The following is a 12,666-nucleotide window of genomic DNA, read 5'->3' on the forward strand; positions in this document are numbered from 1 at the left end:
TTTTTTAAATTGATTATAAAAACAAAAAAAAAAATAAATAAAAAATATGTCAGTTTCTGTTGACAATGAGAAGATTTCGGGAAATCAAAATTAATTTTTCATTACATGTTATTCATAATTCGGCAACGCTAGATTAATAGGAGTTAGTTGGAGAACATTTTATCTGTATGAAATATATTTTATGAGATTTTGTAATAAAATATATAGATATGTATATATAATAATAATAAAATTCAAAATTTCTCTATTTCTGTCTTCGATTCAAAAATCAAAAAGTAATGACATTCCCTTTAAATTTTTGTCTCAAAGAAAACAGATCCCAAATTGATCGTATAATCTGTATATCGCTGAGGAGACATGCGTATCTATTTCTGAGATACTCTGTATACAATGTGACTCACATGAAACTGGGACAGGCGAAGTCTCTCTTTCCTCAGAAAAGGAAGATGAAACGAACAGAGTTTAATTCTATTTTTCCTAGAAGTTCATCTCTCCGCCTTGCGCGGCCGGAGAGAACGCGGTCTTTCTTCTTTTTTTGCGTAAAAAACGTACCGTACACATACACACACATGCAGAAGTATATATTTGAAACCTATTTATATATAAACGAGGAGCTACAAATTTCTCTATTTTATTTATATATTTATAGTTTCATTTTTTTGTCTTGTGCAATAGAATGATTTAAGACGATTCTGTCATCAAGTCCTGATAGAAACGGTTTTTTTTTTTTTTTCGGAAGGAAAAGGCGAGGAAAGGCAAGGAAAACTGAGTCGTTAAGTTTTATTACCTGAGATCAGATCCAAGTACGGATGTGCGGAATAATCGATTTTATGAGCTTTCCCGCGGGTTTCAATTTTTGTAAAACGACGGGAAGCTTTCACGCATTAAGAACGCGTGAAAAATCCCAAAGACACCGACCGTCACGCTTTTCCTCAAATTTCATCGGTTTTGCCGATCCGCAAAGGACAACCGATGAGGAGTGCATCGGGCACCGATGCGCCTGCAAGAGTCGGCCCGTCCCTTTCATCCTTGCTGAAGGATGTACGCCCACACGACCCGGCGTCATTCGGACGCCTTTCATCTTCCGTCCGTCGTGCTTGTCCTCTGTACCTGTGGCTCCCGTTGTATACATATGTGCGTTGTGTACACGTGTGTGCGTGTGTACATATATATCCATGGCATCCTAAAATTTCAAATAGAGTTCTCAATGCTGTCAATTTTGTTCAGAAGTCACGATCTTTCTTCCGTATTCCGAACCATTGACCGCTTCTTTAGAGTTACAACTTCATCCCACAAATTGAGGAGACCGTTTCTCCAGGTGGGATTTTTTCAAGCTTTCTCTTTCGTTAGAATTTTTCCTTCGGAAATTTGGAAGCTTTTTTAAAAGTTTTATCAGATCAATCCTGACCTAAAAAGATTATTATCAATTTTCATATAATGAAAATACAAACTGAAATCTCGTGTCTTCGACTCTTTATTTTTTATACTTACAATTAGCCGCTAGAATTTTTTTAAAATAATTTATCAAGAACTTTATAGCTTTGCGGGGAGAAGAGCGAAAACTATTAATTATATCGAGATTCTAAAAATGATGTATCGTAAAGGTAGGAGTCACGAACGAGAATAGAAATATAAGCTGGGAGGGAATATTCGCGATTATTAACAGTCTCGAAAGCTCTTTACCAAGTTCAACCTTTGGATTTCCCTTTCGGATAGACATCGCCGTGGAATTCCTCGGTTGATTAGAGCGCCGGGCCGGATCGAGTTTCTTGCTACGACACTTTCGAACCGTACCTACCACAAGAATCTCTTCGTTTATCCGGCTGAGCCGCGTGCGTAGCGTACCGCGTGAGTTACGTGCACGCGCATACCGAGTATCCTGGAATTCACGGTGACTAAAAAAAAAAAAAAAATTGCTGAAGTCTGCTTCGCAAAATGTGTTAATTTTCTCTCTCAGTAGATATCATATAATTCTTTTCTCTTCCAATTAAAATAAAAAACTGATATTTTTATAAAAAATTTATAAGAAAAAAAAATATTAGCAATTAAAAGAATTGTAGAAAGTATTACTATTATATTTTTTTGTTACATATGCTTGTATTATATTAGTATATTAGTATAATTGGCGGACGATATAAGGTGTAAAAGAGAATCACAACAAAAGTAGAGACGCGAAAAGATCCGACAAAGAGAGGAGGATGAGAGTGTTCGAGTGGTCGATCGGACTCGTCTCTTTCTCGAGGAGGAACACTTGCGAGAGAGACGAGTCGCGAGAGAAGCGAGGCGATTGCCGCCGCCGCCGCCGCGCTTAACGAATTTATGTTACTTGTACTTTTAATGTTTTTTATGGCGCGACACGAGCTGCGTCGAGAGATAGCAGACAGCATAACAGGATCTTATGTCAACGACGGTGGTCTCCGCGCCGCGAGCTTGTAATATGTAGATACTGCCCAACCGCCGGCAGAAACCCCATAAGGCCCGCGGTGAGAGAGACCACTTACGGGAAAAAGGGGGGGAACCGTCTTTGTCCCCCTCCTCCTCCTCCTCCTCCTCGTTTCCCTCTCTCGTGCGCTGCCGCGTGTGTGTATGAGGACGTTATATAGACGTCTCGAGAGCGACTCGTGGCGTCTCGACTTCCTTTTACTTCTTCTTCTTCTTCGTCCTTTCGGTTTCTTTCTCGAAACGGTCGGTGAAAATACCGGTGTGCGCTCTCTTGGCAGCATACAGGATGTCTCACAACGCGCGACCTTCATTGGCAGATTCGCGAATGAATTTTCAGAGTCGATTTTGCCTTTCGCGATAATATTGCGATTCATTGCTTATATATTTACGTCTTTTTAGCTAAGTTTCGAATATAATATAAGCTTCGAAATAAAATTTTAAATTTCCGCTTCTCAATACTAATTGCAAAGGAATAACAAGGACACAATTATAAAGTAATGTCAAATATTTTCCTTCATTTTTCTTAATTTCTGGATGCATAAAAATAATCTTTGAAACTTTATTGTGTATATATTATCTTTGACTTTTTTTCATTCCTAATATTTCCCCACGACTAAATTTTTTTAATAATGATTTTTAAAGAAACTTTAAAGCTGTTTTTTGCAGACTTTCTTACAAATCTTTTGGCTACTATGCAAACATTAAAAAAAAACAATATTATTTTTCACTTAATATACATACTATGTATACAGTATATTATCTTTTTATAATAAAAAATATAGTATATATTATATATATATATATAAAATATTATAGATGATATTCTTAACAGATTGGATCTTATTTTATTAAATGTCGAAAAATATGTTACGCGTTTTGATATGATTCTAAAATAGCGCGATCTTAAGTATACATACCAGGAGTTATACCGGTCTCATAATCATATGCATCTTTCCGAGGAAAGCTTAGAGGGCAAAAGTCACGCGGAAACACAACGTCGGAGCGCGCGTAGCGCGGTGGGCCCTGCCGCGTGTTAGCGGGCCCCTTCGCGGCGCACCATGTGGCGGACGTGGATTGTCCGCGCGTCTAGAATTACCCCCGGGGTCCGTGCAGCCGCAGGCCCGCGCCACGAGAGTTAATTGGCTGGAAAACCTTGCTATCCGATACTCGACGCAGCTACCGCCCCGAGATACGTGGCCCCGCGTAATCCATATTTTCATCTGTCAGCCGTTGTAAGCGCGCGCGCGCGCGGCGCGTATATTGCCCCTCTCTTAAAAGATAACTGTACCTCGCGGTGTGTAAAAGGCGGCGTTAAACAGATGTGACGGGTAAAGGCGACTTTTTATATTTGGACTGGCGAAGGGCGCGCATAATTAGATTTTTTTTTAAATTATTTCACTTGTAAAAAATAAATACGAATTACGTAAAAAAACTCGGGCAAAATTTATTATAATATATATACGGTTAATTGTATACTTGCTGTGAGAGAGATATACACATGTATATATGATATAATGAATCCTGTTTACAATTATTTATCATAGAATAGTGCTTGTCTATTTATTTACCGAACGAAAGAGAGGAGATGAGGAAGAACTAGCGAAGCTCATTCCACACACAATTGACTTCTCTCTTTTCTTTTCTTTCTGGATTAGACATCTCTCCCTCCTTCTTCCTCGAAAGATAGGTATTGTTGCGGGTGGTCCGTGGTACACATTGTCAGAGCGGCCACCAGGTAGTGTGGCAGCGTTGCCGCTCGCAATGTTGCAAACGTGGCTTTCCCTCCTTCCCTCCTCATCCCTCTGTAAGGCTCCAGCTTCTTATACGATCGCTTCTCTCTTTATATCTTTTCTCTCTCTCTCTCTCTCTCTCTCTCTCTCTTCCTATATTCCTTTCTTTTTTTTTAATTTTATTTAAGCAATAATCTCTCACTTTAAAAGCTTGAATCACCATTTTCAATTTAAACTTAAAGCTCCTGATTGCTCGCTGAAACCATATATATCGATACCAGAAGAGGGAAATCATGTGAATTTCTTACTTCTTATACATATATCATTGAAAATCCATCGATCGAATCGAACAATTATTTAATCGATATATGCTAATCCACGAGAACGTGATGATTTTTACGTAAAAATATAAAAAATATACGCGACAATTTTTCTATATGCAACAAAATCACGAGTTTTCCATCTTTTCTCTGTTTCAGGGGAAGGCGGAAGGTCAGAGGTCAGCGGTGTGGATTAGGGCGCGACTACAGGATCAGCTAAGTCAGCTGGGTTACTTCCTGCAGAGGCATGCTGGGAAAGTGCTCTTCGTGGCCATTCTCGCCCTGGCCACGTTCTGTGTCGCCCTCAAATCCGTGCAAGTCAATAGTAAGGTCGATCAGCTGTGGGTGCAGGGTAAGTGACCATTGTACACACGTACTTTATTCTCATCCTTCAAGGCCGCATCGCTCTTTAACGATCGTTACAACGCGATACAATAACAGCTCCATATCCGTGTTACTTTCGGTCGTGAAAATTGTGTGAAATATATAGAGAGATTAAAATCACAGCGATAAAAAAACATATAACGAAGAAATAAGAAACACTTTTTATATCGCGTTTATATGCATATTTTATAAATATTATTTTGTAATAAAAATCACAATTAATTTATAATTCTATTTTTAGTGTATAATTCTTTGAATTGTTAAAAATGAAGATATTAAAGAATTCGTTTTATGAAACTTGTCTGAAATGCGTAAAGAAAATGTGACAGCAGAAGAAAACGAATCAATGTGAGAAAATCGTATCGGAGAGCATCAGATCGATTATTCCCAACTGGGGAGCTTGATTTTGCCCCTTCATTTGCCAGAAGCGCGACCGTAAATTTTCACGGCGCGCGGCGTGGAAAACGGGCGAGCAGAAGCAAGAAAGATAGGGAGAATAAATCGTCTGCGGGGAGAGAAGGGAGGAAAAAAAAAGGAGGATACGCGCGTTGCGCTGGCAAAAAGAGGGAAACGACTTGAGCGGAATCTCTTCCCCACCACGCGCTACATTAGTTGCACGCTGGGTGGCCCTTCTATATTTACCCATGGCCCGAACGTTAATTCGAACACCCGTTGCTAACTTATATATGACGGCGTGAACGAGGGCGGCCGTGAGGAAAAATCGAACGTTTCGGGGCGTTTTTACTTCTATTCCATTTGCATAACGGCGCAATATCGTTCACAAATATGTTAAAATCAAAGTCTGTCAAAGTCTTATCAACATTCTTTATATGTTGGATTTTCGCGCTTTAATGTTACTACATAAAATTACAGATGAGCGAAAAATCATGCGATATCCCTGTGACGCAGATAAAAAAAAGTACATTAATGCAACTGGGAAGCAGATCGGAAAAATCTCCCATTTTATTAGCATTTATTGAAGTTTTACTATTTTTTGGAAAAAAAATTAAGTACTTTATATATAAATTATTTTATTTTTACATATCACACACATAATATTGATATGTATGGCTCTAATAATTCTTCAAGTATCCAACATACACACATTTATTTTAAACAAAACAAATTTTATTTAATAACATTATATTATTATATTAATGCAGCGAACTATAAATAAAATGGTAACGTCGAAAAAAATTACTTGCAAGTAAAATTTTTCACGTAATTTTCGTTCGATAGGATATATATTTCGATTAGTTTTGGAAGAATTGAGATGTGCTCTTTATACTTGGGATGAATTTCTCGTTAACGAACATTCGCGCCACAAATTGACGGAACATTCCGTTCGTCGGGACTATAGAGAGATGTTGCCTCGTTGATGTCATGGGTAACTGTATATAGAGATTCTTTCGTTGCGCTCGACTTGGCACGAAGAAACGCCAAGTCGTGTCCCGGTTTTCGATCGGAGGGAAGATATTATCTCGGACCTCCTAGATCGTGTCGTCCGAGGACTAATACGTCCTCGAGCGAACGTTCCGTGACATTTGACCCTGCGAAACTTCACACCCGAGACAAGTGTTTTTCTCGCCGGTATTTATTTTTCCGGTAATAACGAAAAATGACGAATTGGCGTAAAAATCGAAAAATTCTAAGAATTTAACGGATGAGTCTTCAGATAAAAAAATGTTTGACAGTACACATTATAGAGTAAATAATCAGTATTTTTAAGAATTAATAAATTGGAGGATATTTTTGTTGGTCGATGACCCCCCATACTTTAATGAATACTTTGACTTTGTACGTAAAAATTTTCCGCGATTCGTTTCTCGGAAGCACGTTTCGCGCGTAAAACCACCATTCTTTCCACCTTTCACGACCGACGACCGTTCAACGATCGGTATGCGCCCGATTGGTTCCCGCAACTACGAAAGTCGCAACCCGATCGCCGTCGGCAATCACGGCGATAAACCCGCCGCTGTTAAGGATTTATAAGGATCGTTAAAGGAGGCGCGGAACGCGTTGGATTTGCGATCTTGGCCTGAGGCTCGATCTTCGTCTTTCGATATTTTTTTTTTTCTTTTTTGCGCCATTGGACGATTGCGCGGCTTAACGTTTACGGCCTTCGAGGAATTTATATTATTTTAATATTGCATAATATGATACATGTGTGTGTGTACTTATATCATTCTGTGTTGTGTGACTTACTTTTTCAAAAATAACATAGAATTGTGTATCGTGCAACTTGGTACAATACGTATTTATTTCTAATTAAATTTAATCCTCAAATAGAGATTTAATATTTAGGAGACAGTTTAAAAATATATAGTATTTTCCTTGAAAAAGTATTAAAATGAGAAAATATATTCTCCCAAAGCAAAATATTGGCGTTTTAGAATTTTTTACACAAAGTACAACATATCTGATATTCGGAATGATATATGTAATACTTTACAAATTTTAATGATTTGAAATTGCATCAAAAATCAATGATCTCAAATAAAGAGATATAATTTTTTTTAACAATAAGACAATTGAACATTTCGATAATAGTACATAAAATTGATGTCAAGAAAATAATATTTTGCAATTGGGGGAACACATCGGCGCCCGAAGGGTCAATCATTTTTCGATCATTTTCTTCCGTTGTACGGTAGCAATTTAAATCATCTCTCGGTCTCTTTACGAATTGTCGTCACCTATTCCGGACGCGCGCGGCTCGTGGCGCTCGATCGGCCCTTCCGACAATGAGAAGACTGCGCCCGCATATGTTCCGACCGAATACGACGACGCAAGTCACCTCACGGATATCCGGTATCGGATAGAGGCGAGCAAGCGCGCATACGTCTCGTAGCACCGGACTCTGCCTTTGCTGGAGGTGCTGTATCCATTTAACGTCGCGTTCGCCCGTCGCATAATTCTTCCACTACTTTTCTTCATCGGTATCTCGGTAAATAATCCAAGCGTGACAGACGAGACGTACTCCCCACAGGAATGTACCTGACCCTCAAGCGGGAAACATCGTTAAACTTTCACAGAATTCAGATAATATTATGGCAAAAGAGTCAATATACCACTTTTGCCGTGCATATATCATCTAAATTTTCCTAACTAAAATATTTCGACATTTTATTAGTATTTTCGAAAATAGTATAGTAGACTATAATATACAGGGTGCGGCATTTATAGTGACGCGGGCATATTTTTCGGAAACGAAGTGAGATATCAAAAAATGTTTCAATACATAGATATCTAATTTCGAGTTGTACAATGGATCGGAAAAAAATCGCAATTTTTTCGAGATTATGTACGAAAAGAGAGAATTTGTAATCGTGAAGGAGCACTCGCCGACACATTTCGGCGTCGAACATTTCGTAGTCGTCTGACACTCGAGGGAGCTGAGCAACGAGATCAGTGAATGCAACTGCAACATCCGGTGCTGCAAAGCGCGGAGTATCGGCTTTCAATCACCTGCTCACTCGTACCTATACCTATACGAGCACTTCCTTTCGTTCCGAATTCTTTGTGCTGTTCTCGATGTGAGAGAAACGGCGCAGTTCGAGTTACTGATGTAGCGAAAAATACAATACCGTTTCTACAAGATCGGCGAAAGTCATAGCAAAGCAAAAAAAAAAAAAAATTACAATAGAAAGATAAAAAAGGGAAAAATATTCTAAAAATGAAAGAAAATCGCGTGTTTCTATTAAAATTTAGTATTTCTATGGTGCTACATTTTTCTTTAAAAAATGGGATACTGAAAACAATAAATGTGTCAGGCTACGCGAAATATTTAGTATAAGTATTTCAAGATACGAGAATATATAAAAATCGTTTACCTTGGTTATTAATATACATGAAATCGCCGTTTGTCAGAGTAAGAATATTCTTGTTTCGACTGAATCGTGAAATCCGTGAATTCCACAATACACAAACGCGATTGCCGGAAGGTTAAGCAGAAACGTGAATGGCACACGCGCTAATATATCCGTTTTCTTCTTTTTCTCCATTCGGACAACTGCGTGTGGCGGGAAGCGTTTAGCATTCACAGAGGACAGACTGGAGAACAGTGCGGTGGAAAAAGACGAGAATAGCTTATTTTACCTCCATCTCGGATAAGAGAGCAACAATACGTACAGGATGTTTCAAGAAAGATTTGCTTTCCCAAAATGTACGAAAAATTACTCTCTTGTTATTTATTTTCGAAATATTTATAGCATCCTCAAATCACGCAACAAGCGAGAAATTAATCTGTTCTTTTTTCTTTTTTGAAAAAATCAAAATTTAATATCTTGTGTGAGGTAAAAATTAATAAATTATTTATATAAATACATTTAATGAATTTAATGAATGTCACGTTCCATTTTCAATTTTATTATTTAGATAAAGATTAAGATTATTATTTACTTTATATCTATTTTGTTATTTAAAAATGCCACAGATGCAATTAAGATCGTAACTTCTAAAAAATCATTCATGTGGATTAAATTATTTTTTTATTAAATAAATATAAATATTTAAAAACATTATATATTAAGAGAGAAAGAGAGAAATTCAAAGTGGTAAAAATAATCAGAGAAGCAAGTAAATGTTCCGTAATTATATTCCCTTTCTTGATATTACCGTCCATTACGTAATTAATTTTCTTTTACATGGTAAACACCTCTCTTCTTTATAAATTCGGTCTTGTCGTACAGAGAGAACTTCTTGTAGCAACGCGGAAAGATTACAGCCTATAAATTACAATTTCTTCATAACACATTCATTACAGACATCTCTCATAACACATTCATTAGGGCATAATTTGCATTCACTACCACTAACTACAGGATGCAAGGTCGAAATGAGAAAACTAGGAGACACACTCGTCAACCGGTCTCGTCTCGAACGCTTTAATATATGACTTAATCCAGAATTAGAGCCGATGTGAAGAAATTACACAGCGAGCGACTCGACACGCCGCGCCGAACAAAATTATTCGCATATCGGCGCGCTCGGGTACATACAGGGTGTCCCATATCGCGTACATTTTCATCTTTATAACCCCCATCTTACATCGAAAAACATTAAATTTAAAAATACAAGATACCGGGTAAAAAAAAAAATTATGCAATAATTGGTTTTCAGCGGTCGCTTCCATTACGCGTAATGCATTACAAAATCGGGAATTTGCTAATTACCGTCTAATTACATCCAATTACGTCTGAAAAATCACGGCAGAAAGTAGACAGTTTGTGTATATTACGTAGCCCCGATCGCCAAGTTTCGATGTCTGTAATACGTGCGATATCGTCGCGCGCACACGCACGCGCGTGTAGCGGTCCACGCGCGTGCAACAATGTACAGCGAGTAAACAGAAGATGAGATCCTCTGTTTATACGGCCGGTCGGCCGTCCATCCGTCCGTTCGTCCGTCGGTGCAACAACAACAGATTCCTGGTGGGTCTTTGGACGACGGTCTCTTCCAGCTCACTCTCGCCGGCCTTTCTCGCTCCATTCTCCTGCTCGCGTGCTCTTTTTCTTTTTCTCGGCTTCTCCTCTCTTTCTCTCGATCTCCCTCGGAGATCGTTCCTGCCTCTCTCACCTCTCTCTCGCCCACTGGAAGGCATGGAGGCCTAATGAAGATGTAAGCACTCGGGCCGGCCCTCTCGTGCACGGTCGTGCTTTCGTCCTCCGTCCGTCCTTGTCGCACTAACGCGACAAGGCGGCTTCCTTGGCCCTGTACAGGTCGTTCCAAGTGCGTCAAGTTGATGAGGCTACTTTTCTAGTTTCTGATCTCCGATAAATTATCATTTTCTTCGGCGTGATTAATTAATAATATAAATCGAGGTTTTTTATTTATATGATTTGTAATTTTAATAATATCCGTTCGTTTTTTAGTTGCTTTATCTAATTTTATTCTTGGTGTAGAATCTTGTCTGTGTTTAATATATTCCATTGATTTCTTGTAGATGAAGTAGATAAGAATGGTAGACATATGTATCTGATTAAGGTAAATTGATCTAATAAGTAATAAATACAATAAATAAGTACACATAATTTATCGAATTTCTATCTCTTCACACTTTGATCAGACATTTAATAGACGGCTCATAAGATTTATTACAATGTTTAGTAATATTTTTGAAAGTTTGGTATTCGAGCGTAATCCTCTCAGGTTTTCCAATGGGATTAAAATTCGCCATCATCTATTGTAGGACAACGTAAATCATCCTCAAACACAGCGGGGGTCGTTTATCCATCCGTTAAGAAATACAAGATTAACATCTAAGAAATGATCAGAATAAACAGATTTATTTTGGTTTGAAATAATAATTATGTAGATATATAATGCCATTTGCAAATTTCTTTAATAATAATTGCAAACATGTTCAAACGTATAGCATTTAATGAAAGCAAAAGACGAATATAATACGGCAATCGCGTAAATAAAAGCTGATCTTAATACAAATAAATTGATAACTACACTGAAAATCGGCAGATTGAGTATATTGAATAAATCGAAAAAATTAAATTTTTAAGAGATAACCTATATACGATGCGCTGCATGTGTGTGTGCGTGTGTATGTGAGAAATGCGAAATTAAAGTTTGATACGCAGAAAAGACTGTTATCAGCGGCCGGTATTTATTATGATCCATTCAACTCGATCTTGCGTATGCGGGCCCGTTATTGATGAGATAAATCAGCAAGAGATAGTATATGAAATAATAGAAAAATCAAAATTACAGAATAATACGCGAGATTCTGTTTTTTAAGAAATTCGCGTTTGGAGATTTGAGATTTCGCAATTTCTTTTCTCTGTTTTAAACTTGTATGATTTTTTTCAATTGCATCATATCATAGGTCGATGAATTCGTTTCAGTTATCAGGATGTGAAAATGCATATCTTGATATTTTCAAATAATTCATTTAGGATTTTTGATTATTTCTTCTTTTTTTTCTTCATCAACCATCGTAGCTTTAAAATCACAGTATAGGTGCTCTCATTTCTTTGCGCCCTCGGAAAAGTACTTTGTATTTGTTTCTTTTAAGTTATCTCTATGTTTTATAAACTCGATCTGGATTAAATATTTTCGAGATGAAACAAATCTCTTTCGCCGAAAGATTCGTCGAATTTACCGCGAAATGAATTCGCGGATGAATGGCCGGTACTGTGTGTGATTGATGCTTGCTGATGACGGGGATAGTAGAGAGGAGTCATGCGGGAAGGAGAAAGGAAGCGTATCGGGAGAGGGTGGACCAGCTACTCGGTATAGGAACTCTCCTGTGGCCCCTTTAACCGACTATTCCTGACGGAGTGTCGAGACCGAGAGAGCGGCGGAGAAGCGAGCGACGACGATTGTGAGCGGTTGGCGCGGAAGGGGTCGGTCGGCAAAGGGGGCGAGCACCGGGCCCCGCGACGAAGCTGACTCTCCCGCTCGACTCCGACTTGGCTCGACTCTCCGGAGAGAAGATCCGAGAGACGAGAGACTCGGCTCAGGCACGCAGGCCCCACCGCTGGTTGGCTGGCTGGCTGGGTTGGCCTGGCGTACAGAGAGAGCCCACCGGGCCACCCACCGCGACCATTCACCGGAACCGAGCCCCATCCATTCCCAGTGACTCTCATCTGGCCGCGGAAGAGATCCGCGGCCACAAGAGTCCAAAGAGGAAAGACACAGGGTGGGAGAAAGGACCGATTTGCTATCCGTAATGCAAGGGGAAATAATTGAGGAAATTTTTTTTGGAAATCTTATTTGCTTTTTTGCAAATTGTTTAGTTATGTTACATTCGTGTATATAATAATTTTATATATATA

General features: G+C 38.6%; 1 protein-coding gene across 4 annotated transcripts in view; it reads left to right on the forward strand.

The window, feature by feature from the left end:
* LOC115243445 (protein patched) overlaps nucleotides 1-12,666 on the forward strand; it is a 36,020-nt gene that overhangs the window by 6,524 nt on the left and 16,830 nt on the right. For all 4 annotated transcript variants that reach the window (XM_029820462.1, XM_029820463.1, XM_029820464.1 and 1 more), the window contains exon 2: nucleotides 4,652-4,844. In XM_029820462.1, the coding sequence (XP_029676322.1) occupies nucleotides 4,652-4,844 (193 nt within the window). The remainder of the gene's footprint in view (nucleotides 1-4,651; nucleotides 4,845-12,666) is intronic.

The sequence above is a fragment of the Formica exsecta genome, unplaced genomic scaffold (assembly GCF_003651465.1).
Source record: "Formica exsecta isolate Colony F162 unplaced genomic scaffold, ASM365146v1 scaffold72, whole genome shotgun sequence".
In the NCBI taxonomy this organism is placed as follows: domain Eukaryota; kingdom Metazoa; phylum Arthropoda; class Insecta; order Hymenoptera; family Formicidae; genus Formica; species Formica exsecta.